The 27,549-nt window shown below is 42.1% G+C and overlaps 2 protein-coding genes and 1 long non-coding RNA gene across 10 annotated transcripts in view; 2 read left to right on the top strand and 1 right to left on the bottom strand.

Moving 5' to 3' along the window:
* Positions 1-4,777, top strand: part of CAPZA2 (capping actin protein of muscle Z-line subunit alpha 2) — a 46,411-nt gene extending 41,634 nt beyond the window's left edge. The window contains exons 9-10 of the mRNA XM_075929194.1: positions 1,930-1,992; positions 3,815-4,777. Coding sequence (XP_075785309.1) covers positions 1,930-1,992; positions 3,815-3,955 — 204 coding nt within the window. The 3' untranslated portion in view covers positions 3,956-4,777. The remainder of the gene's footprint in view (positions 1-1,929; positions 1,993-3,814) is intronic.
* Positions 4,778-5,408: 631 nt separating this feature from the next.
* Positions 5,409-17,141, bottom strand: LOC112545698 (uncharacterized). Of its 3 annotated transcripts, none has more exons than XR_003089244.2 (3): positions 17,002-17,141; positions 14,641-14,735; positions 5,409-6,005 (listed from the first exon to the last, which is right to left on the bottom strand). It is a non-coding gene; the product is annotated as an uncharacterized LOC112545698 (long non-coding RNA). The 3 variants fall into 3 exon arrangements; XR_003089245.2 differs by lacking the exon at positions 5,409-6,005 and adding an exon at positions 8,682-10,193; XR_012903926.1 differs by lacking the exon at positions 5,409-6,005 and adding an exon at positions 10,316-12,942.
* ST7 (suppression of tumorigenicity 7) overlaps positions 16,010-27,549 on the top strand; it is a 247,299-nt gene continuing 235,759 nt past the window's right edge. The window contains exon 1 of one of the 6 annotated variants that reach the window (XM_075929169.1): positions 16,010-17,086. In XM_075929169.1, the coding sequence (XP_075785284.1) occupies positions 16,936-17,086 (151 nt within the window). In that variant the 5' untranslated portion in view covers positions 16,010-16,935. Of the gene's footprint in view, positions 17,087-17,138; positions 17,238-27,549 lie in introns of those variants that run through there. The other 5 variants (XM_075929170.1, XM_075929167.1, XM_075929166.1 and 2 more) reach the window with 5 other exon arrangements.

Below are 27,549 nucleotides of genomic sequence, written 5' to 3'. Positions count from 1 at the left end.
GACATTGTTCGGAGCTTTTGGTGCTCCACATGAGTTCTGACCTGTGTATTCTACACTGCAAATGTGTTTTCTTGTATGGTTAGACATTCTGACACAATCCTTTCACCATTTAGAAGTAGGTGAATACAATTGTACATGCAAGTAGATAGCTAGTATTTTTACATTGCATGTACATTTAGTAATAAATGCTGTCTTCTGTGATGTCTTCCAGAATCCTGTAATTTGAATTTGCTGCAAGACTTGTTATTGCTTGTCTCTTTTTAAAGAAACAAAGTACATTAATTTTAGTTGAGATTATAGCTAGAACTGTCTGCACTTCTTCTAATTCTTCTTAAACTGTTAATTGTAGGTAGCTGGATGAATGTTCAAGGAGTTTGGTTTGAAATATTGTATGTTAAACATTGTCTCCCTCCCCTCCCAGTTATTGCCACACAATTGGCAGTGTTTGCTTAGGAGAAGAAAGATCAGGGCTCTAAAAATAACAATATGTAAGGGGAGAACTCTAACTAGTACTAGCTTGAACTAGTACAACCTATCTGTAACCAAAGATGTCACCATTGCTTTCATGGACATTAAATCTATTTCTGGGATAGACAAAACTTAGGATATGCTGCAGTTGGGGCCTGTATCTAGCAGGCCTCAACATTAGTTGTTCCCTTCAATGGAGGTGGTTATACTGGATTAGGGAGATGTGTGTAAATAACCCTTTGTGTGAACACAATAACAGGTGCATCCTAAGGCTTGTTCAGTCTAGGAAATGGTGCTGAGCACAGCATGAATTAATAATTGCTGTTAATAAAATGCCATGACTTGTATAATACATGAGGAAGTGAATAAACATTTACACTTTCTGCTTGGGAGTGTCCTTTAATTAACTTGAATCAATGAAATTAAATTAGCAGAGGGATTGGAGAAAGTACAATTTGAAAGCATCTCAGATGGTCATGATATGCTAATGAATAACTGGGAACTGAGTGCCAAACTGGATTTAATGTAGAACATTGTGAATTAAAATAAAGCAAGGCTCACTGGCTTTCTTATCACAATAACAACATACAGAGTAGGAATGGGGGGTGATAAATAATTAAAACATTTTTTCCAGAAGTTGTAGACATGGAAATTACTCCTGCATCATAAGTGAAGGGACCAAACATTCCTGTGCCCATGTGATATGGAGTTCTATATTAGTTAGGTTCTGGATCACCAATCAGGACTGATCTGATGCCTAAGCATCTCTTCATAAAGCCTTCTCCTCTACACAAGGACAGGAGACATTTTTTGTCATATTTAGACTTCAGGCGCACAAGGCTTCACAGGCAAAGCCTGCTGTCCTCTTGCAGTGAGGAGGAAAGGTTCCTTGACTGAGTACTAGGGATGTAAAAAATTGTGTAAAAATGTAACCTTGTAACTGCTAAAAATCTTAGCTATTACACACACAGCAGGCTCTGCAGTATACTGTTATACTGCAGAGCTCAGTATTGCTTGTCAGACCTGCTCCCAGAGATATAGTGTGTAACCATAATGGAAACTGATAAGCTGATGCTTAAAAGCTTCAATAGCGACTTGCTCAAAAAGTAACTGGACAGTGGGTACTGCTGCAAATGTTCTTAAGCTTCACTAGTTTTCCTTTTTCCACCAAAGTGCTTAATTTGTACTTAAAGACTATATTTAGAAATATGTAGCATGAAAGCATAATTCAAGCATCCAAAACATAGTACCAAAAAAAGTGTAGCTACTCAGGTTTAGAAAACATGAGGTTTTTCAGCTTGAATTCTGAACTGAACAACTCTGAGAGCCCAATTAATCTATTCTTTCTGGTAGATGGAGGCTACTTTAAACATCTCATAATTGCAGGAAAAGTATTGACAGCTTTTTTAGGGCTATAACGTTTTAGTTACTTAATTTGTAAACAATCACTTTCTTTCTTAGAATGAAGCCCAAACAGCAAAGGAATTCATAAAAATTGTAGAGGCTGCAGAAAATGAGTATCAGGTATGACTTCTGAAACGTACAAAATATTTGTGTAAAACAATGCTTAATTTCAGCTAGTATTGTATGCACTTATTACATGAGTTTGGGGGCTTAGTCTATAAGTTAATTAGGAAAACTGGCTACTGAGAGTGAACGCAGTTTTGGTATTTCATTTCAATTATAAGGATCATTGCTATATTCATTTTATCACTTTTTGAGAAACTGAGTTGAGACAATTTAACTGTTCCGGTAACTTTTATTTCTACGCTGTAGCTATTACTGTTAACCTTATTTACCACCCTCAGCCCTTCTGATTGTTTCATATACTTGTGTCTCGTCTTAAATTAGACTGTGAGCTTTTGAGGGCAGATTTGTTTTTGTCAGTGCAGTGCCTTGCGTGGTTCTCACTTAAGGTTTCTAGGTACAAGTAAAATGCACGTAATTTCATTTTAGGAGTACTCAAGCTCTTGTGAAAGACCAGTCCACAGTTAAATACACTAGGTGAACACAACCAGATGGGAAAAATTAATATTATCTACATAAATAAGTTCGCATTTTTGTGGAAATTCCCATCCAAGTGAATCACTTTGGTTTTTTTTCTAGCAGCTTTGGTAGATGTAAGAATAAGACCAATATTTCAAATTTATAGGATTTACAAAATACAACTTTTTAGGAGTCTTCTATGGAAATTTGAGTTCCATGTTCATTAAACTTTTGACATAAGGGATAACTTTCAGGCATGAAATTATATCCCACTTAGGTTAATTTATTAAAGCACCGAATACTTTAAATTCATATTACTAACAGTGGTTGTTGTAGAGCAGCCGTGGCCAACCTGTGGCTCACGAGCCGCATGTGGCTCCTGCCCCGTAAGTGTGGCTTGCAAAGCCGCTCTTGCGCATCCCTCCAACGACCCTTGCTGGCTCCCCACTTCCTGGCCCCTAGCTTCCCTGTGCTTACTGGGTTGGAGCTGCGGGGTTTTAAAAATGGCATCCAAGCTGGTGGCAGTCTTAAAGGGGCAGTCTCCCTTTTAATTTTTTTTGTTTTTGCTTGACAATTCTGGTTTGGGGGGGGGGGGGGGGTCTTTTGCGCTTGACAATCCTGGTGCGGCTCTTCGCATCTTTTCGGCCACTGTTTTGGCTGTCTTTTTTTAAATGGGTTGGCCACCCCTGTTGTAGAGCTTATTCATATTTAGGCTTGGAAGGATTGGATTTTTATTAGTAAGTGTTGATATCAGAATTCCATCCATAACTGAAATTTATATTTAGGCAAAGAAAGAATAATGCTGTTTAAGGATCGGAGTTTGATTTAAAGATATTACTTTGTGTATATTTTTGTGATGTAAGGAATTTGTTTTTAACTGTTATAAAGCTTTAATTTTTTGAATCTCAACATTGCTGTCATTAATTGTTGGACAGCCTTGTAATTGCCTGCAACTGAAAATTTAAATTCAACTTTTAAATTATGCTTAAAAATTAACAGCGATATGTTTGCATTTTTAAAATTCTGCCAGTCCTAATTATATTGCATGTACAAATTGACCATGTCCATAGAAAAAATTGTGAAGTGTTATGGTCATAGGTAATACTGCTAGCGCTCAAAAACTATATTTAACTTTATAAACCAAAACAGAGTTTGGGTTCCCATTTGACAGCTTATTATAAGTAAGCGAGATCTTAAAAATTTTTTAGATTATGTAATTTTAGTAAGGTTTAAAAATAGGAATCAATAGGTTACATATTATCCTGTGATCATTTGAATTATGTCTGCATGTGCCATTTTTCATTTCTTTTAGCTATTGACAGTGTTTGTTTTGAATAATTCAAATTCTTTGCTTTAACAGACTGCTATCAGTGAGAATTATCAAACTATGTCAGACACTACTTTCAAGGCCTTACGTCGACAATTGCCAGTTACCCGCACTAAGATTGACTGGAACAAGATCCTTAGCTATAAGATTGGAAAAGAGATGCAGAATGCTTAAGACGAAGATTGCATGACTGGATAATTTTAGTGTTCTTGTATACAAATAAAAATTATTACAAAAGTATTTGGAACTGTTGAGTCACCCAGTCAGCATGGGCTTTTGCCATTGAAAAATCACTGTAAGTAGTTTGGTTAGAGCACAAAGCTTAACTAATCAACATTTTTTCCCCAGTTTGCTTGTTTCCTTTCTCTCAGAGGATTGCAAAATCAATATAGCTGAAAACTTTCTTCTAGAGTTTCTGTTGTACCTTTTTTAATAATGAAAAGACCATGCCTTTAGATTTCAATATGAAAATCAAGAACGTTTTGAAAAATATTTTTGCATACAGTAATTGTCTTGCTTTCATATGACGTGAGCAATTTCTGACTCTTGCTGGATTCCCTGAAGAGTTCAGTGTGCACGTTTCTAGTTCATAGGCTCATGATGAATTTAGCCATATGTGCTACTGTAGAAATCCTCTATCCCTCCATTGGGTATAAGGTTGGGAAAAACATTTTCTATAGTATGTTAAAACCTTTCAAAATACTTATTCAGCTGGCTCAGTGTTAATGTTTAAACAAGCCCAGGGTCTTATGCTGTTTTAAGATTTTGAAATTAAAAATACTTATTACATTTAATGCTTTATTCCTGACAATTACTTAAATGAGTTCAGATTCCATTTGCCCTGGAGTTATTTTTTATCATACAACCACAAATGTAATATAACAAGGCATATTGTAATATATAATCCTGTACTCATTACCATGTCTGTTTATTTTTTTTCTTGGATTGAAATGTACTAAAATTCAATGTGACATTAAAATGCAGATTTTCTATTTATTTGAGTAGCAAATCAATTGCTGATTAATTTTGTTGTGTGGTATTTAAAAAAGATGGACACTACTTAAAATTGATATTCTCCCTTTGAAACATGTGGCCGCTTAAAGGTTGTATTAGAAATTTTGGGTACATATATAGTACGCTGTCATAGCACATTTCTCCACCCCTCCTCCCCATTTGTAAGATGCAAGCTCATAATATTTCTCTGCTAAGGACTGCTTGAAGTTCTTATCTTATATCGGGGTAGCCAAATTTTCTTCCCCCTTTCTCTAATATTATTTTCAATAATATATTGAAAATGTTGTACTTGAGATATTAAATATCGGTTAATTGAATAGCCAATTAACCTCATTAATTCTTATCTATACTTGACTATTCTGTAATCTCCAGGGATGGGGCCGCCGGCAGCCAGTGTGCTCGGCCCTACTCCTGAGGAGCCCCTTGCCATTCCACACTGTTGCCTCTGTATCAGAAGCAGCAGCGTCAGGTGCCAGGCAGGAACCAGTCTGCATAGGGAGCTAGTTTAAAAAGCAGCTACCCTTGCGGACTGGCTGCCTGTCTCACTATGCTGCTGCCTCTGATATACTTGCTGATTAGAAGAACCCCAAGACAAGAATGGGGAGGTGACTGGTTGGTTCAGTGGAATTGTTAATGGACAGCAATGCTCTGGAGCCTCTTATTTCTAGGCCATTGATTTGTATGGGCTAGGTTCATACTAATTCAAGTCCCGATGCCCTATCGGAAACCAGCTTTTGATCTCAGTTCAGTTCCTGGTAGATGGACACGGGTAATCACCCTTGAATGTTGTCCTTATTGTTTGGAAAGAACTGCCAAGCAGCAATTAACCACAGAGAACTCACTAACACATTACCCTCAGATGTGGTCTTTCTAGGATCAGACATATTGGAGAGATGGAGAATAGGCAGAGCATTAGCAATTCAATCTTATTGTGTGAACTTTCTAACTCTGGCTATTACTCCTATACCTTGAACAGCATAATTCCATTCCAACTGTGCATAATAGCATTGTATGTTAAGTCACTTCTCCAGTTACACATTGGATCCAATACACCATCAATGGAGTGTGTACCTGCTGCTACAGTAGCAGGTATTTTTGTTGCTTTTCACAAATGGAACAGCTTCAGAATGGCTAAACTCTCTTAAAATTCTGCCATGTATACCTGCAGGATGGCTTTGAATGGCACTTCACCCTCTCTGTCCTTCTCAGTCTGTGAAAAGAAGAGAAGAGGCTGCATCATAGGCTTTTTGAGTACATATCAGAAAAACACACAAACTTTGTGTGGGGGGGAGGGGTTGGTTCTTTTTCTCACAGGACTTCTACTTATGGAATAGAAAAACTTATTTTGTACTGGGCAATGTGAATGTTTGAAACATTTCCAATTTGTATTTTTGTAAAAGTGGTCATGTTTTTCTTTGGTTACATGCCACTTAATGCAGTTTATGCAGCTCCAACATTATGCCATATGCTAGCTGTACATTTATTTTTCACTTCCATTAAGAGCTCAGGAATTTCTGTACAAACAGTAGACCAGTCACTTCTTATCTTTTATATGCATTAGTTTGTTCAGCTAGATAAGACATCTGACCATTTCATAGCAGCTCATTTTTTATGTTCTGTTTATTTAATCATGTATTCTCACCAGTTTTAATCTATGTATCATTCTAAATTGTACATTGTAACATGCAAAATAACCAGTCTTCATAGGCTATGTCTACACTACTAGGTTATTTTAAAATAACTCCCGAATAACTATTTTGAAATAGTCCGTCGAAATTAGTCTCCTTTAATGTGGATACGCTATCTCAACTTAGAGCCCCAGGAAGCACTAATGAGTAATTACTTTGAATGACTCTGGGGGGTAGTTATTTTGAAACAGCAACTGAGCATCCACATTAACCCTATTTCAAAATAGGTGGTGTTCCTTGTAGAATGAGGAGTTATTCCGAAATAGCAAGCCCTGCTGTGTGGACTCTCACCTTGTTTTGAAATAATGGGAGTTACTTTGAAATAACTCAGTAGTGTAGACATGCCCTTATTGATGAACCCATATCCCTGTGCCAGTCAGTGTGTGGCCTAAGCATGTCATGCATGTAGATGCTGGTTTAACTTTGTGCCTTAGGTGTCTAATGTGATGAATGTGGCAGTGTAATCTCATTTTTTTAGTAATAAAAACTTAGTTATAGCTGTACCAACTTTGTAGTTGAAACTGTTCTGAATACCATAGAGCCACTCTGTCTACAGTTGTAGACTAGAGATGTTAAGGACTAGTCAACAAGCATTTGCTTTTCGGATAGTCCAGGGGCAGCCAACCTAAACCTGAGGAGCCAGAATTTACCAATGCCCATTGCCGAAGAGCAACATTTATGTCACCAGCCCCAATCATCTCCCCACCACCACTCTCAGCACATCCCACCCACAGGCAACCCCGCCGGGCAATGCCTCCTTCTCCTTTTCCTCCTGCCCACTGTGATCAGCTCTTTCTCAGTAAGAGACACTGGAGGGGGGGAAGCATGGGTGTGACAGGCTCAGTGGAGAGAGTAGGAGATGGCAGGATCCTAGGAGGAAAGGGTGGAGGGGGAACAATAAATAAATGGAGATATACCTTTCTCATAGAACTAGAAGGGACCTTGAGAGGCAGGACTAAATGCCATCCCTGACGGATTTGCCCCAGATCCCTAAATGGCCTCCTGAAGGATTGACCTTACAACCCTGCATTTAGCAGGCCAATGCACAAACCACTGAGCTATCCCTCCCCCGATGCCCAGGGCAGAGCTAGGGAACAGTGAACACCCTCCAACCCAATGGAATATTGGCACCTGTAGCTCCAGCCCTGGATTTGGTACCTATGTAAGGAGCTGCATATTAACTTCTGAAGTCATAGGTAGGCCACCCCTGGGATAGTCTGACTAGAGAGCGCAGCAGCAAAAGGGGAAGGGGGAGAGAATACTTCCAAGTGGCAGTGCCACACAGCTGATCCGTGGCTCAGCTGTGCAGCACTCTCCCCTTTAAAATGCCAAAGCGCTATGGAGCCCGGGGTCAGCTGGAGACTCCCCTTCTAATTCCGGGCTCAATGGCTTTGAAATATACAAGAGGTCCCACTGGGGACTCTTACACATTTCAAAGCAGGCACCCATGTGCAGCCCAGAGTCAGCGGGACTTCCTGCTGGCCCTGAGCTGTACGTGCAGTTCTGCATTTCTCCTTTGAAATGTACAAGAGCCCCAGTGGGGGCTCTTGTACATTTCAAAGGAGGAATCTGGAAGTGCCTATGAGCTAGTTGAGTAGTAGATGGAAATTCCATCTAGTCAATTAACTGCAATTTAACGTCCCTATTGTAGTCTAGATTTTAATTACTCAAAGCTTGCAATTTTCCTTGGAATACAATTGTCAAGCTATACAATAGAAAACCCTAACCTCATTGAAAATGGATATTAATTAGGTGCAGGAGTAGAGACTACTTGTTTGTTTCCACCCTCATATTTCCCCTCATTGTTCTGTACAGGGTGCAGTGAAAAGAAGCTTGCTCCTCTTATCTCAGAAAATAACCCCAAATGAAACCATGGATGTGCTCTAATTCCTTAGCAGTGTACTGGCTCTGGATCATTGCTATCCCCACCAATGTGGAGACCTCCAATGTGAAGATGCTTCTGGGTTTTGGTAGAGAGGAACAGTGTCACAGGGGTCCCTATGCATTGGGTGATTAGTGGGATGGCAAACAGTAAGATCTAATCTAAATATTAAGGGACAAAGGAGAATCTGCACTTCAAACAAGTCTTGAGCAAGGCTGAGAACTTAGAGCTAATTCCATTCTTGGCTCTGAATTTGTATCTGTAACTTAGTTTACCCAGATAAAGCAACAAAATTTGAAATATATTAATAGCTTTTTCTCTCACTTATCTTTCCTTGCTAAGATGAAACTGACAGCTACAAGTCTGTTCTTGTTTCATGCAGGATTTAAAATCTGAAGATTGCTAGTTTGAAATAACTCAGTGAAAAGAAACCAGAAGTCTAAGTTAACCTGTAGCTTTTAAATCTGTTGACAGAAGCTACATTCATGCAAAAAAAAAAAAGTGAATACAAAGTTTGATTCAAAATCATCATGTGGATTTGTATTACTTTATTATTTGTAAAAACAGTAAGCTCTAATAGGTTTCTGCTCAGAGCATTGTGAAGAATGTCTCTTTTAGTTTGAAAGATGTAGTTTCCAATTCTGAAACATATAAACATTACTTTTTAACTTCAGTATTGTTATATCTTGAAGATTATTTTGAGATGGAGAATAAAGTGAGTGTAGGACCTAATTTTCATTTTGCTTCAAGTCAAGTAAATCACTGGTGTGGGATAATCCAACTAGCAAATTTGTTACCTGATCATTAGGGGGTAGAAACTATAGTGTAATAAAGGGAGGGATGTTTTGTTGAACCAGCAATCTAACCTACCCATTTAGTACTGTAATGAAACTAATAGTCTAAAATAAAGAACTTATTACTCAAAGTAGTAATTTGGTGTATGAAATATTAAAGAGTAGGGCAAACTCTTAATCCAGCCTAAATGAAAAATTATGACATAACTACCATTTTTGTATGGTAACTGGTAAAATGCAACCATTCCAGTCCAACAAGTATAGCCATAGCCTAAATCAACAGCATATTAAAGAACTTATAGCTGTAGTGCTGCTAGTACAGATGCTCTAAAATGACTGGAGGGAGCTCTCCCATTGACTTAATCTACTCAAATGAGTGGCAGTAGCTATTTCGATGGGACAAACTCCCCTGGGTGACATAGTGCGTCCCTATCAACGCTTAGGTTGATATACCTTCTGTTGCTCATGAGCTGGCTTAGTCATACCCTGAATAGCATACAATATCTACCGAAGCTGTATGTAGCCATACCCTAAATTAGTGAGAGCATAATCAGGCCTCCAATCTACTTGTTTTAGAGACAAACAGACACCTAACATAGCTACCATCCTTTTATGTAAGTTCTTGAAAATTTCAAGAATCAAGTCATTCAAACTTTCCTCCCTCCACAGCTCCGAAGCTCTTACATTTGCTTTCAGATTTTCAGAAGCAAGAAAAGCTAAACTTCAACTAAAATAAGATGAAAATACTTTACTATTGTGGGAGGAAAAATATTTGGAAGCATCTCCCTCTGTACTGGTTTGGTACTTCAGTGACTCCAATTATAAACAATTCTTCGAGTAGTGTCCTCGTGGGTGTTCTACTTTAGGGTGCTGGTGTGTCTTTGCACCAGCGACTGGAGATTTTTCTAGCAGTCTCCACGGCGCCATGCACGTGCCAGGGTGCCCCCTCGTGCTGATTGTGTCCGTTAGGTGTGTGAGTGGTGCAGCTCCCTCAGTTCTTTCTGTACTGTCTTCGTCAGCAGCCAGCTTTTTCTCTTGCCCATTTCAACAACAAAAAATTAAAAAAAACCTGTTACTTTCCCATGGTTTCCTCATACTTCTAAGTTTTAAGATCCCTCCCCCCCCCCCAACAACAAAAAAAATACTTCCGTTGTCATCGGCCTGCCGCATTTTGCCAGGCCTAATGCCGGGATCTCCCAGCTTCAAGAGATGTGAATGTTACCAAGATGCTATGCCCGTCTCAGACAGGCATTCCTCGTGCATAAAGTGCCTCGGAGAAGCCCATCAGACAAGTGTCCTCCCTGCTCTAACTTGACAGCCAGAGCATGCTGCAACCGTGCCAACAGGTTAAAACCTTTCTATACGAAAAGTCGCTCCAGCCAGCTTCTGAGGATGCATCATCTTCCTCGAAATCAACATCCGAGCTGAAAGGTATGGACAAAATGCGTCCCTCTACCTCTTCTGGCAAATCTGTCCAAAACCAGGCTGTCCCTGGCCAGATCCCTACTCTCAGCACTGACTTCCACAAGGGTCAGCACCGCAGACAGGCCCGGCACCTCTGGCATGGCACCGTGCAAGATGCCAGAACCGCATAAGAGGGTGCCCTTAGAGCCCAAATAAAAACAACAGTCATCCACTGTACCAGTCGCACCATGTAGCCTTCACAGGCATCGGTACCTAAGAGACCCCGTGCTGACATGCCGCCTCCCAAGTATTCGTTGTTGCCTACACCCACGGCACCAATACTACACAAATCTCGGCACCGAGACATGAGCATATATGATGCAGGTCTCCTGATGAGCTGTCTTTCATCGGCCACCGTTGTCTCCATGCTCCTCTACACAATCGGAACATTCACACAGATAATTGATTCTGCCAAACTCCCCAAGCAAAGCTGGCACTGAGCCATGCAGCTGCTTCTCTTCCAAACATTCTATCCCAGCACAGGGAGCTCCATCTTGGGATACTGCTCCTATTATGTACACGTATCCACCGCTGCCGCCACCACGCCACTCCCTTAGCCCGGGCAATGGCAACCATGAAACCATGGGATTCATGTTCTCATAGGAAGAGTCTTTCTACGTTGCGCCTTCAACAACATCCAGAGAACCACTCCACTCTTCCCAGTTTACAACAGCCGTGATGACACTGAACTCCCCTATCCAAACTGAGATGGAAGACTCTTTATCCGAAGGTGAAGACTGGTTCCCTGTGCATAATTCTCCTTCCTCACCACCCCGGCCCCAATGGATGACTCCAGAAAGTTCTAAGAACTTTTTATAAGGGTGGCATTAGCGCAAGAGCGGGATTTCCAGGAAAATAATCAGCGTAGTGGCATTGCGCAAGAGGGTTTTTCTTGCGCAAGAAGGGGCAGTGTAGACAGCTACTTCTTACGCAAGAGCCTCTTCCGCAAAAATGGCGGCTCCTTAGATATGCAAATGAGTCTCAGCGATATTCCACGCTTAGCCTCATTTGCATAGCTCTGGTACAAGATCGTGCCAGTGTAGACATAGCCCCTGGTGAGAATAGATACCACCATAGCGAGCACAGTGTGAACACCCAAAAGAGATTAATAACTGCAGCAGATGTATGCCAATTGTCAGTTATGTTGACAAAATTTTGTAGTGTAGTCATGCCCCTACATCAGAGTAGTCCATAGCTCAGTGGATACAACACCTGCCTGAGAGGCAATGCCTCCCCCTTGTCCCTCTCCTAATAAAGGGGAGAACTGGAGCTGGATATTCTACATCTCAGACAAGTTTGCTGAAAGTTATGAGAAGGGTCCCACCACCTCTGGCCATTTTGTGTGCAGGGAAGAATGTGCCCAATTAATTCCCTCAAGAAATATCTAAGCTGCTTAATCTTGAGTTCCTGTTTGCTCATCCCTGACAGTAGTAAGTGCTTCCTTGCATTCTGGAATTAAGCAATTAACTCTCCTGTGGGAAGTGGAGGAGGGGAGGGAGTGCTTTAGGACATTTTGTTGACATTACCCCTGTTTGTGTTGATTAGGACAGATGTAAAACTAAAGTGCTGTATGTGTTAATTGCAGGAATTTTAGAAAGAAAGGTCAAAGTGGGAGAGAGGTTTCACTCTGGTGTACTAAAGAAACTAGCAAGGCTTCACTAACTGAATAACCACACTGAAAATATTTCTCATAAAAAGATTAAATATTTAATCCCTGGAAAAGTCAGTGTCTCTTCTACCTTTCCCATCCCCCAAATTTCTTTCAAGAAAGTAAACTTTGACTTCCTTGCCTTTGGGAGAATTGAGAGACTGATTTACTGTCCTCCTTCAACCTAAAATGGGGAGGGAGAAATGCTTCTGGGTCCCTCTCCACTCTGTCAGCCATCTGTCTTTGCTGCTTTCTCCCACAGCCCCATTTGCCTTTGGGAATACACAGAACGTGTAGACATGCCAAATTCTGACTTGCCAAGAACTCTCTTTGACCAAAGTCCAATCTTGCTTTCATTATTTCTTTATCAATCCTAAGTGCTCACATCCTCATTGGCCCTAAATAGCTTCTGGGTATTCTGGAGGGAGCAAGTTTTCTTCATAAAATATTTCACAGAATACATGGCTCATAGTGATTGACAGAAAATACTTAAACTGCTGCTAGCTTATTATTTTGATGGGAGGCTTTCAAGAAAATGTCTGTGTGCGTTAGTAAGTAATATTGTGAGGTTCACTGTTTGGCAGACCACCTACAATTGACGTGAGAAATGTGTGCGCCCAGGTAAAATTCAGGTAAAACAAACAAAAAAAGGATGAAAATATTTTTTTAACCTGAAAGGTAAAGAAAAAAGCAAAATAAGTGTAATGCTCTGTTCTCATTTAAGAATAACATTTCACAACCTGAAATTTTACTTCATTTTGAACTTTAATTGCTCATTCCAATAGCCCATTTAAGTTGTTTTGTATCGATTATTTTATTAATACAGGAGCTGGCCCAAATTGCATTTCCTGCCTTTTTCATAGCACTGCTTTTCAATAAAGATTTAAAACAAGGCTTTCTCTCTGCTGCATCTTGGCTAACTTTTAAAATGTGTTCTTGCTCACCTCCTTTGGCAATATCTTTAGTGACCTGGGAAGCCTTCAGAAGGTGCTTTGCAGGACATTGGTTGGCTGTTCACTGTGATACTGCATCCCTCTATTTTTATGGAAATGTATTTTGAATATGCATAATTTAAATATAATTTATGAAAAAAGGGACACGTAGTCTATCATTCAAGAGGGCTGTTGGTAGCAAAGTTTCACTTCAAAGGTGAAAGTGCTGCGGGGAACCCGGCCCCCCTAGCCCCGGTCTCCATGTGGCGCTGCCACTTTGAAATGCCATGGGGAGCCCGGCATCAGGCTCCACTAGTCGTTCACATCCCTATAGCAGGTAAGTTTAAAATCTTTTTTGTTTATTTTTAAATGTATTTTTTTCATTGAAGTCTACAAGTTTATTCTGTTATGGCCTGGGTGCCTCAATCAATAAACTTCTGAACTTGTTTTTGCTTTTTAAAATGTCTTAATTCTTAGGATCCCTCTTCAATGGAATATAAAATGGGGAAATTGTGCATGAAAGGAAAGAATATGAAGATTCAACATGTCTTTAAAGAACATTTTAGTTCACATATAGTGCAAAAATGCTCAGGATCATGGTGTATAATCATTTGCAAACATGATTATCTAACGAGTTCTTTCTCTAAGCCTTAGTGTTATTGGCAATAGTAAGGTACCGGTATTGATTTGTTCATGAGTGTTTTCAGTGAGTCATAATCAAGGATATCGTATAGGTACATAATGTGTACTTAATGTAAAAAGTTAAACTATTTCATACATATGGGTAAATGTAGCATCTGCCTTTGTTTCTTGTTTACCTTTCTAATGAATAATATGTATAGGAATAGTGGAAGAGCATGCTACCATGGGTCTGAAACATTGGGTTGTTGCTAGTTCTCTTACCCACGATGTAACCTTGCGCTAGCCACTTAGGCAATCTGATTCATTTTCCCCCTCTATAACCATTATAATACTTCTCACTGTAAAGATATTTGAGATTCTTGGAATAATAGCATGACATGACTGCAAAGTATTAATTATTGTGGAAATAGAAATGGTAATACATACTGAAGGAGAAAGCAAGGTAAAAGACTGATTAAAATATATGCTTTAAATGGGCAAGTCTATAAATGCTTTGTCATTCTGGCCTTTTTCAGAATGCGGAGAAAATAGAACAGAATGACTTAGAAAGGCCAAAACAATTCACTCTAGTTTTCAACTAAAAGAATTAGAAATATCAGATGTTAATGTATAAACATTTAAAAAATCTTTGCAATCTTGATCAAAATCTTGGAAGTAATATCAGATAACAGAGCTATACATCATACAGTAGAAAGCAATCATAGATGTTAAGGCATATCTAGTGGGGTTGTCTATCCAGGGTCTGTTCTATTCATTTTTTTCATTGACTGATAACAGAAGTGTGAGTAAACTTACAAAATCTCCTGATGACACCAAACTGGGAGGGACTGCAAGTGCTTTCGGGGACAGGATTAGAATTTAAAACCACCGTGAAAAATTAAAGAATTGATCTGAAATCAAAAAGATTAAATTTAATAAAAGTGCAAAGTATTTCACAAAGGAAAGGGGAAAATACAACTACAAAATGGGGATTTAGAGTGGGCACAAATTGAACACAAGTCAACACTAATACAGTGGCAAAAACACCCCGCTTAACATTCTGGGGTGCATTAAAAGATTGTCATATATATGTAAGACAAAGGAGGTAATTGTCCCACTCTACAAAAATAGTAGTGAGGCCTCCACTGGTCCAATTTTGGGTGCCACACTTTAGGAAACTGAACTGAAGAGTGCAGAGAACAGAAACCAGAATGATAAAAGGTTTAGAAAACCTGATTTAATGAGAAAATGTTAAAAAGCAACAACTGTGAGCAAACTTTGTCTTGAGAAAAGACTGATAATCTTCAAATATGTTAAGGCTGATATAAAGAGATGCTGATAATCTTCATATACATTGAAGGTAGGTCAAGTAGTGAGATCCTTTCATCTCTACATTTCAGTGATCCTATATTTAGTTGCATAATACAAGAACAATAGTTTTAAGAGTAAACTATGTAGATAAATAATTTGTTTTAGACTAAGAATACACTCTTATGATTAGAGAAAACTTAGGTTTATTGCCACAAAATAAATAACTGCTCTATTGAAATAACACTGATATTAGTTTGCAGGGAAGTTTGTGATGCCTTACTCTTCCCTTTTCTTTTTTAAAACCATGAAAGAGAAGCTTAAACATTTAAAATGCAGTGCTGTTTTGCACCTACACTCCTGCTTTTCATTTACTGAATGTAACTAAACTAAATTAAACATGAGTGTTAACAGACCTTTCCAAATTGGTATTTTCTGATTAATGGCTTTGGTGATTCATTTAGTGACATCTTTTCTTCTGAGCCACCATTACACCAATGTTCCACTAGGTTAGTTTTGGTCATCACATGACATTGGAGGAGCCATTTTTGGATGAAACAAAGACAACATCCTAAATTTTTGTCATTGATTTAAAATTCCATAGTGCTGTTAATCTTGATATCCTGTTTTAACAAAGTGTAGGTCTGAGATAACATAATTAAACATACAGGAGGCCTCAGGTGAATAGATAAGCAGGTTAAAAATAGAATATTTGTATTTTAGATGGATCCAGATGCTAGAAGATAGAATATCTAAACAAGTTAAGATAAGGGAAGGGACTATCCTTGGAAACAATTACAAAAAACAAAACATTTTACACTAAGAAGTGGATTTCTTATCCATTTGTGTATCTTTTTATTATTACTGTAGGAGTTTTGCTTGATCTGTTCCACAGTAAAAATAAATGAGCTTTATAAAAGTGTAGAAGTGCCCAAAGACTAGATGATTCAAGACCTATTGGGCCCTATCCAAATAAGTATATATGAAACAAACAACATTTTTATTCTGAAATTATTAAAGGGGCTTACAAACAAACATTAGGGTAGTGCAAATAGTTCGCAAAACAAGTCTGAATTCATGTGAAATCACAGTGCAGCTGGAGCTCAGTTGGATTTGAGACCATCACCCCAAGCCCTGGAACAATGTGCAAACTGGGGATGCAGCTGTGTGTTGTAACCGCATTCTCTTGTCGGTATCTCTCAAGGTAGCAAAAAGCCAGCTCTGTCTGCCCCATGCCTCAGGCCCTGGGCTAAGGATTTATAAACAAGCTATCAACCTTAGCAGATAAACTTAGAGCCAATGGGATTCCACTGTAACTGGGCTAGAGCTTAGGCTCTGAGAGAAGCCATCAAAATTCTCTTCCTCTTTGGAAAGGGTTGAACAGTATCTGTAAAAAAGATTCATTCTTTTTTTAGAGGTTCAGCTTTGGTCAGAATCCAACCTCTAAGCAAGCCAATTTTCTACCAGCACCTGCAAACAGACTTACCCAAGGCTGTTCATTTCAAGTGCGTTTTTGTGGAATCAGTTTAATTAGGGTCACTCAACTGCAGCTGTAAAATGGAGCACGGTAGGCACAGATGGAAAGAAGCAGGCAGAGATTTGGGGTGAGGCGATTGTGTTTATATAGGGTTTTAAAAACAAATGTTCTTTATGTGGCGGCTGGAAGAGATGCCTGCATGGAAACCCTGAGAGGGGGCGGCCGGGGGAGCCTGCTTTGGGAGGCATGAATCATCCCATAAATACACACTGAGAGGTTGTGGCAGCAGAGAGCAGGGTTGGCTTTTTGTTTTCGCTCTCCAAAACATGGCTGAAGCTGGGACAGGCTTTCTGGAACAGCTCAAGTCCTGCATCGTCTGGTCATGGACTTACCTCTGGACCCTGTGGGTCTTCATCATGCTTTTCCTGGTCTACATCCTAAGGGTGCCTTTGAAGATCAATGACAATCTAACCACAGGTAAACCACATTCTCCACGGAAACCTCGCGGGCGCTTTCCCGCAGCCCTGCCTGCCTCCCAAAGTTAGTGCAACTTGTGCGGGAGAGAGGGACACGTCTGCAGGCGGAGCCGGCCAGGGCGCTCTCTCTGCGGCGCTGCTAGGCTGGGGAGGTGGGTTATACTGGAAAGTTCAATTCCCCCCCCCCCCCCCGCGCTCCAGCTCAGACTCCTGAGCTTCCTTTGCAGCCTGGCACACGAGCCGCGGATCCCCCGTCCCTCGCCCTTGCAGGCTCAGGTGCCCTTTCGCTGCCGGAGCCGTGAGGGGGGGAGGGCGCGCAAGAGCTGCCCGCTGCTTGGCTAAACACGCTCTGCTGCTGGCTGCTCTCCCGCCTAGGCCAGGCGCGAGAGCCGCGGGGCAGCCTCGCTCTGCGGCTGTGCACGGAGCAGGGACGGTTCATTGCCTGCCCCGCTCCGCCTGGGTTGCTGAGAGCCGAGGAAGAGGAGACCGCCCCCCTCCCCTCTGCCCCGGGGACGCTGGGGTTCAGAATAGTCTCCCCCCTCCCCCGCATCTGCTCGCAGCTGCAGCCCGCTTCTCCAGTCGCCGCGGCCACTTTTCCCCGCCAGGGCCAGCGAAGCGCTCGCTGCCCGCAGCGGGTGGGGGTGTGCGGCGTGGGGCGATGCGGCGTGCGCCTGGGGCTGCCCGCGGGGGCGTGTGAGTGCTCGGGCCTGAGGACAGAGCCGAGCTTGGCCTCCTGATAACTCTGTCCTGTCTTCCCCACTCGGGGACAGCCGGGGCTGCCTCTCCAGCCAGGCAAGCGGTCCCAAGAGGCGGTATTTATTCAGAGCTGAGATTCTGCCTTGGAGAAGTGCCACGGCCTGGATCCTTTTTGCAGGAAGGTGCTGCTTTTAGCAACTGGCTGCAATGACTCCTAAGCGAGGATCTGTGGGAATCCGCCTCCCCAAGCCGTGTAATGCAGGGCACTTGCAAGCCACACAACACAGCTGGGACCTGATGCCAGCCTCAAGACACGTTTAAAAAATGATATCAGGTGCTCAAACTGCTGAACCCTGCAGTTAGTTAAAATCCTGTTTGTAAAAGATCCCGTGACAAAAGTCAAATGTTAGGGTAAATCAGAACACAGTTCTAATCATGGTGGTTTTCCTAATATTTTGTTAAAGAAATTCATGTCTGTGGTGAGGCAATTTGGTTTAGCAGAGGAGAGAGTTTGGCCTGGTGACTGATACATTTGCAAGGATCATCATAGTTTGCATATGTGGGGAGGTATGTATGAATTTTTAGAGGCAACTGCTTCCTGCCTGCCAGTCAGGAGTTCACTCCCCCCCCCCCCAAATCCTCTGTGAATTGGGAGACTGCTCCTAGAATATGGGGCATTGTGGTTTATGAGGAGAAATAAAAGGGAGCTATTGTAATTTGGTCATAAGTTTAGAGACTCTTGTAATTAAAGCAATATGTTATGCTTTACTAGGGAAATCCAAACCTGTGTATCAATAAGGCTGTCTTAAATGTGTTAAAATGATAACTTCCATGGCATCTTCACTATGTTCCCATTACACCTCTGGCATTTAAGGTAGTGACAAAGCTCCTCCACTCCTGTCTGTTTCTGGCAAGTTCTTCAATGGTTCCCCAGTTGTGGCCCAGGTTTTTCACACAGGCTTCCGCTGCTCTTTGCCATGTTTTTGGGTAGGCTAATTTTCACTTGTCTTCAGGTGTCCATCTAGTGATGGATCGACCATGTGCTTCATTTGGCAATTGTTTCCATCTCCAGTGCCTTCTGGCAATGATAGTGCTCAGATTCTCTTGGCTGCACTGTGTCAGTATATCTTGGTTTGAGATTGTTCTGGGCCAAAAGACATGAAGGATTTTTCTGAAGGCAGGGAGTATGGAATGAAGTTTGAACATGTCATACTTTCTTATTGCCCAGAATTCTGCACTATAAAATAATGCTGAAAGTTCACAGTTCTGATAAATCTTCAGTTTGGTTTTGGTATTGTATTTTTACAATTCCCAGACAGTATTTAAGCTCTTGATGGCATTTCTGGCTTTCTTGATTTTTATTCTGGATATCTTGGCTTGGTCCAGCTTCCTTGCTGCCCAAGGATGTGATATTGCTGCTCAAGTCTGTGAATGTTTCTATATTGGTGAGAATATCTGTACTGGTGATGGTGATGCAATATTAAAGGTCATGATATCTGTCCTATTGCGGTTGATTTTCAGTCCAGTGTGCTGGCTAACATGTTGAGTTGATTTTTCTTGTATATGGTGTTGGATATATGGTTATAAAGAGAGCAAGATCATCTGCAAGTCCAGGTCTTCAGAGGATGAGAAGGGTGTCTTTTTTTAATGCTTCTTGGAAAGTATTCTGGCTTACACTGCATTATCCAGTCAGTGGCAATGTTGAACAGTATTGCAGACATAGCACACCTCCATAGCACATAATAGTATAAGTACTGGAAAAACTGACCTGATAAAATATTTATATAAATAAGTATACATCTGTGTTATAGACTCTCACTTAGGCATTATGGCATGGATGAGAAATAACTGGCTGAAACTCAGTTTAGCACTGCTGGTAGCTTGAGGGAAGCAAATAGGAGCTGTGTTGAGTATTTGATCCACCTTTTGTCTTGATGGTGTGTGTTTCCACTTTTCATAATCTAGGGCAGTGGTCTCCAACCTTTTTACACCCAAGATAATTTTTTAAGTCTCAGAACAGGCGAAGATCTACTGCTCTGCCCCTTCCTTGAAGCCCCGCCTCTTCTTTGAAGCCCCGCCCTCTCTATTCTCCTGTCCATCACTTGCTATCCTCAGCCCTTATACACTCTGTTAAACAGTTTATTTTTAAATTATGCAATACATAAAATTAAAATCACATGTTTATAGTTATGAAATAAATGGTCTGTTTTTAAATGGTCATGCTATTTAAATGTCAAATGAAGCATTTACAATTATACATTTTGTTCTCTGCTAATTTGTAAATCTAAAATCAAGTATTGATAATATATTTTTTCTTCCAATAACAAAGACTCAGTGTGACACCTGTGACTGAACAGTATCTGCCAGTGTCTTGAAGTCTGGGTTGTAGTCTGAGATGGTCATCTGTGATCCTGCACTCAGCCTGGAAAGCTTGCTTCAGCACAGCTGGAGCTAGACACAGCCTCCCTGGGCTGAGCGCAGGGCAACCGGGCTGGAAGGAAGAGAAGTGGCTGCCTGGCCAGCTGGCCATGGCGCTCAGCCAGGGTGCACCAAGCTCCACGTGGGCAGGCGCAGAGGAGAAGCCGCCAATCAGCTGGAGTGCGGGGCATCCTCTTTCAGCTGAAAGCCACAGTCAGCTGGCTGGGGTGTTTCAGCCCTCCCAACCTCCCAGCTCCCACCATTCCTCGCAGCTACTCACCTGTGTTGTTGCTCGGTGAGTAGCTGCTCCTCAAATGAGGAAATCTAATGTAAATGTACTGCGCAGGCGCGCAGTTCAGAGAGGGCTCAAGAGCTACTCTTAGAGCCCCTGAGATCTACCGGTAGATCGCGATCTACTGGTTGGTGACCACGGATCTAGGGTCTTGGATGTTGGGTCTTCAGCTGCTGTTAAATCATCATCTAATAATTTTATGGACAGCTTTTTTTCTTTGTCTTGCTAGGAGATTGAGTCCATTTCTTTCACACATGAACCCTGGTTACAGTGAAACGTTCCTTTCTCACTTCAAGATTAGATTATCGTAAAACTACAGTTTAAGTCACTCTAGAAAATAAAGTAGTTAATTTATTAGGTCATGCATGCTGCAAATACACCACCAGCGATGTACGATCAGCAAGGACTGCCCTGGTGGAATTTATAGTTCTGGTTTATAAAAGCTAAATGGCCAGGACTTTACCTGCTTGAGAGACTGTTCTCCCCATGCCATACTGCTACAATCCCATTAATTAATCTATGGCTGCGTCTACACTACAAAGTTTTTGCACAAAACCAGCTGTTTTTGTGCAAAACCCTGTGGAGCATCCACACCTCAAATGTGCTTTTGCGCAAGAAAATCATGAGAAAAACGGCAGAACAGAGGGCTCTTTCCAGCGTAGGTCTTCCAGCGTCGGTAAACCTCTTTTTACGAGGCATAACTCCCTTTTGTGCAAGAGTTCTTGTACAAAAAGGCAAGTGTGGACGCTCCAGAGGGGAAAAGCACAGAGTGGACACTCCCTATGGGAAAAAGCACAGGTGCTCTGATGGCCGTTCTATGAATGGCCATCAGAGCTTTCTTGCGCAAGTGTATCCATGCAGTGTGGATGCTCTCTTGCGCAAAAGCTCTTCGCTTTTGCAATGTGCTTTGCGGTGTGAACATGCTCTTGTGCAAGAAGCATGTAGTGTAGATGTAGCCTATTTGATTTGAAAACCATAAATATTAGAGTGGAGGCTCTGGCAGAGCATCAGAGGCCTCCACTTTGCAGCCTACTATTCTTTCCTGTTTCTCCTCAAATTTGTTGTCTGCAGTAGCCTGAATTAGTTGAACTGGGCATGCTGAAAGACCTATTTACCCAAGTTGTTGAGGAGGGATTATTGATGGCTGCAATGTTGGAAGAAGGAGGTTATTGGGTGAGCTTGTTTTGCTGTTATTGGTTATTTTATTTTGGCTTTAAAGTGAAGAACTTTTGTATTTACATTTTGATTTTATTTCTAATTTTAGGCAAAGGGGTTTCTTGAAGCACTCTTGGTATACATTTGTTACAAATCAAAATACATTAAAATGTGTCATATGCAAGGCACTTATAGGTTTGTGTGGAAAAACGTTTCTGCTTTTGAAGAATCAGGTCTAAGAGGTAATGAGAAACAGTGTGACTAAATTATGATATTTTACATACAGCAAGTTATTTTTATCCTTTTTGAGTGGACTTGCTTTGGGGGTGTGTGTGATAGGAAGGATCTAATCTTTTATTATCTAACTTTTCTCTTCACTCTGCGGGGGAGGGTCACAGACAAGGTGGAAGAATGCCCAGTCAGACATCTGGAGGCCTGTCCACAACGTCTAGCCTTTGGTGAAGAGCACATCCTCTGGTTATGGAACCTGACCATCACGCTTTGATGTCAACATACAAGAGTTATTTCTAAGTTCCCACCTCCTCTCTAGGATGGAGTTGGTATAGATCAGAGAAAATCTTTGAAGGGCTACATTGAGAGTTTACCCTCAGTTCATAGGCAAGGAGCATAGAGTATCAATGCTGCTCAGTCAAAGAAAGACTGACTTCCACCCATGCTTCCTTCTTAACTTCCACCCAAGAAGTCTGCCACTGTCCTATACCAATTTACTTCCCTGCTCTGCCTAACGTACGCTGGCCAATAGCAGATTGGAGAGGCTCTGCTGGTTCCTTGCACCTATAAATGCACTTCCTACCTACCTCTCTAGCGGCCCATGAATGCCACTGTACCTCCCTCTCTTCATACTGATCTGCAGCCTATTCAGGGGACTATGGGATATGCCTTCTGGTGCTTTATGATCTTGTTCTAAGTGAAAAATATTGATTTTTTTTTTAAATAAAATAGTTCCCACCCTCTTAAAGTATTTTTAAAGTGAAGGCATTTAATTATATTTGAAGCTCTTTGGGACGGGACTGTCTTTTGGTTATATGTAAGCACATAGCTGTTCAAAAAACAACATATAAATTTGGTGTAAAAAGGCACTTTTTCCCTGTACTATTTAAAAGAACTTGAGATATTGGGCATCCAGGCATAGATACAGAGCTTTGCTCCTCTTTCTAATTCACTGGCCTAAATCAATAGTGGCCAAAAGCCATTCACTCCTGATGGATGGCTGGTCTCAGGCACCCTTGCTGACCTCTCTGCTGCTGGTATTGTCTAGAATTGAATGGTTCTAGAAACTGACCAATCCTCTGTTCGTGAGAGACTGCTCCTGTTTGGAATTGAGTCCCAGTGGCTGGGAAGCATTGGGAAGCTTGCCTCCACTGTCCAGGCTGTACATGTTCTGTGGATAAATAGGAAACTTCACTTCCCAGGCTGTTGATCCTTTATCCTTGGATCATATGAATCATTGAGGGGGTCCAAAGAAAAATATATTCATGAAAAATTCTTAGTTTCTTTGAGAAAAGCCAACTGTGCACTGTGGCCAGAGTGAAATCCTTGGCTTGATGTAAATTGTAAAAATATAAATAATGTGTGCATATAAGGCTTCCTATGCTATTCACATTTTTCAGCAGGCCTTAGGCAAGGATTAATTCTTTTGAATGACAATGAGAAGCATAAGATAGCAGAAAGGTTTAGAAGATGACCATTGTAGCCAAAGGCTCCCTTCCCATAAGCCCAATATATGCCAAAAATCCCATTAGTTTACCGAACCAGAAGTAATTTACATAGTATTAGCCAGTCTGAACTGGGGAGTCTTACAGCTATATCTTTACTATGGGTATCCATTTCACCATCAGCTGTGACTCATGCATTTTTTCTGCATTGAGGAAGGTAATTATCTTAACAGCTTTTTGGGGGTATAAAGTGTGAGATAAGCAAAACCTTCCCTCTGGGAAGCTGAGAATATTATCTCCACAGTGTTTTCAGCCCCATTTTATTTGAGAAGCAAATACACCAAGATCCTTGATCCAAGGACTCCTGCTTGAACACAGTAGATTTAAAGTGCTACAGTCTTTACATCATGGTGGATAGTAAACAAGATTTAAAAAAATGAAAAACATTTAGACTTCAGGCAGATGTGCCACTTCAAAAAGCAAACTGCATGCTTGTTGAGCACTTGCAGTGTATTATTCTGAATATTTCATTCTTATACTCCTCTTTACATATTTATAGTGTTGTCAGACTTTGATTTTTATTTATAATTTCAGCTAATATCAATGTTTAAATAAACATTGCACACAATTATGGGTTCTAAGCATTTATTTTTGGCAAGTTTTTACAATTGTGGGAAGTTATGGGGATCTGGCAACAGGGGAACAGACAATATTTTTTAATGAGTAAAGTTGAAATTCAAAAGCTTCAAGATTTATAACCATGAAAATTTTAATATAACATGTCTAAATATACAACATAAATATCCTGAAATCATATTCTATTATGCTTTCAAACAGCATTTTCTTCTTTGCCTATGTAAAGTTCTCGTGATTCACCTCACGCATCACACCCTGCTGGTCACTGGGCAATTACCTCTAGCCTCAGCTGGTTGCCCCCTTCTGGCTGGTGCCTTGCCTGTCATCATTCTCCTCATACTCTTTCTACCCTCTGGTCTGGGACCACATCATTCAGTCTCCTACCCCCTTCCAGAGGTTATCAGCAGTCCTCAATCTTGGACCTGCCACAAAGGCCAACTGCAGCCTCAGGCTAGACCCTCACCTCAGGAGCAAGCTGTCTTAGCCACAGTCCTCAGTGTGGCTGAGGTGTGGTGCAAGAGAGAAGGGGAGACCTAGGACCATCCATTACTTTGGGCCCTGACCCAGGGATGCTTTTGCAGCAGCCTTGTCCTGCCCTTCTCCTCTCCCTTCTATTGCCTCCTGTTCCCTGGGCCACTTCCCTTGACCTTTGCACCTCCCTAGTCCTTGTATCAAGGCTACAGCCTGGCAGGTATCAGATTGGAGTCTCCCTCTCTAGCTCCCTTGAGTCTGCTCAGGATTGCTCACTCAGTTGCTTCCACTTAGCGTGAGCAATCTTGCACCCTTCCTGGTCAGGACAGGCCCCAACTGCCCAGGGTTCTGCAGAGCAGCTTCTTATAACCAGGACTGCCCCAGCAAGCTTCCTTCTCATTGGCAGCTTCTAAGACCTTTCGTGATTGGCCAGGGCTCTGTGGAGGCTCACTCCATCTTGCTTTAATCCCTTTAGGCCAGAGTCCAGCTGCTGCCCCTCTGCAGCCTATTTGAAATATTTTTATCAGTTTGTATGTGTTAAGGTGTAATCAACATTTTCTGTCATATACTGATAAAAATCTAAATCCTTCCAAACCTACAATGATAACATATATAAAATTGACCAGACATATCTGTGGGATACTTCTAGATAGTATAAACACTTTTTATAGTATCCTCTCCTTTTTGAACAAACTGGAATCCATGTGAAAACTTGTCAAATGTGTGTTGCTTGCTACCACTTTTTTCTGGGATTGCAATATCTCATTCACTGTTTCGTTGTTTCAGTTGAAGTACGTTATTATAGCAGCCTTCAGATGAGTCATCGTGTTTTTCCCTGAAATGACCCAAACACAACTGCTGTTGTATAATGTATAAAGGCTAAAATGGGAAGAACCTTCCACAGATGTGGTTTTTAGGCATACTGTAAAGAATCCTCTGCAACCACAAGAAGTTTCTAAACTTTGCAATGAAAATTAGTTAGTGGGAGGAAAGTATGCAAAATGCGGCATTTATATTTTATTTCCCCCCATATAATACCACACAGCATTCTGATTAGAATATTAGCACTAGTCTCAGCAAAGTGCATGTTAAGTAAATTAAGAACTGCCTGACTTGTCAGCATGGAACGATTATCAAATAGAAGTGTTTCTAGTAGGGTTCCGGAGGGGTTGGGACTAGCCTTTATTATTACTGTTTGTCATTTTCATAAGTGCTCTGGAAGTAAATATGAAAACAGCTGGCAAACAAAAAAAAATTCAGCACATACTTCCAAAATGGAGGACTCTACTCAGGAAAGTGGTGATTCTAAAAAGGACTAGTAGGGATGTTAAAGACTAGTCAACTATCCGATAAGCATTTTCTTATCAGATAGTCTGTTGACTAGTTGATTTCCCCTCCCCCTTGCTGCCTCTATGAAGTAGAGGCAGCAAAGAAGGGAAGGAAAGGGGTACTTCAAAGTGGCAGCACCGCATAGCTGAGCCGGGGATCAGCTGTGCAGCGCTGCTGCTTTGAAACCCCAAGGCTCCAAGCTGCACTGGATGCTGCACGGAGCCCAGAGTCCCGGGCTCCACGGCTGCCCCTTTGAATAGGGTTGCCAGGTGTCCGGTATTCTACCGGATAGTCTGTTTTTTGGGCCCTCTGTCCAGTAAAAAAAAATCCAGAAAATACCAGGCATGTGCAATGTCCGGTATTTCCTGGATTTCTGGCTCGGTGCCAGACGGAAGCCTGGCGGGGGCTGGAGGAGTGGCTGGGAGGCGGGCCGCGATCGGTGCTGGGAGCCCTGGCTGTGTCTGACGCCTTGGGGAGGAGGAGAAGCCCTGTCCCCGCTCCTCAGTGTGTGGTGGAGCCGCAGCCGGACTCACTCACACTTCTCTGGACCGTGCATGGGATCTGCATGTGACCAGGTCAGTCCCACCTCTTCCCCCTTCCACGACCCATACGACCAGCACCGCTGCCCCCGACCCCCTCCCGGCCACCTCTGCTTCCTGCCGGCCAGTTCTTCTCCTCCCCACGATCTCCCTGGGCCAGCTGTGCTGCCCCTGACCCCTCCCCCATCTCCCTGGGTCAGCCACGCTGCCCCCGACCCCCTGCCTGCCAGCCCCGGCCCCCGCATCTCCTCGGGCCAGCCGCACTGCCCCCGATCCCCTGCCTGCCAGCCCCGGCCCCCCCATCTCCCGTCGGCCAGCCGCACTGCCCCTGATCCCCCTCCCGGCCAGCGCCCCCCGCCCCCCGGCCGATCCTCCCCTCCCTCCTCCCTGCATCAAGTGTGTCTGGTATTTTTTCTAAACTTACCTGGTAACCCTACCTTTGAAAGGTGTGGAGGTGGAGTTTCAAAGGCAGGGGCAGCAAGGGGGTGGGGAGGTGGGAGCCAGTGTCCATGGTGAGATGACTTTTAAGGTGGCTCCCTGCATGCTGGTTCCCACAAAGCTGCCTGCTCCCCCTGCTGCATCCCACAGAGGCAATATGGCCGGGGAGCAGGTGGGAGCTGGTGCTGGGCGGAGGAGGCAGCTTAAAAACTGGCTCCCCCCAAGCATTGGATCCCATGGAGCTGCCACCCCCACTACCCCACGCTGCTGCCTCCGATACAGGTTGCAGTCTGTGTAGGGCGGCAGGTGGGAACCTGTCTGCATGGGGAGCCAATTTTTAAATCAGTTCCCTTCAGGACTGGCTACATCTGCTTAATGTAGAGGCAGCAGCACAGAGTGGCAGGGGGCTCTCGGGGAGGGAGGCCTGGACCCAGGGAACACATTGGCTGCTGGCCCCACCCCAAGGGAGTATTTTAGTAATTGTATAACCGCTACAAATGGTTGCAGCTACACAATTACTAAAATACACAATATCTAACATCTCTAACAATGACTAATGTATCTGGATAGATAAATAGGAGCAGCAAAGGGATTTTTTTTATTTTTTCCTTGTATACAGCATTAGTGAATTTGATAGTAGATTACTCTTTCTTCTGTTCCATTGTCCACAGTTTTAAGAGAACATTGAAAAATTGGAGAGTGTGCAGAAAAGAGCCATAAAACGATGTAAGCGCTGGAGACTATACAGGCAGTCCCCGAGTTACGCGGATCCGACTTATGTCAGATCCGCAGTTATGAACGGGGCTTTTCTCGC

Source organism: Pelodiscus sinensis, chromosome 1, assembly GCF_049634645.1.
Source record: "Pelodiscus sinensis isolate JC-2024 chromosome 1, ASM4963464v1, whole genome shotgun sequence".
Classification (NCBI taxonomy): Eukaryota; Metazoa; Chordata; order Testudines; family Trionychidae; genus Pelodiscus; species Pelodiscus sinensis.
Note: the sequence above shows the minus strand (reverse complement) of the source record. Positions and strands in the feature narration are given on the sequence as shown.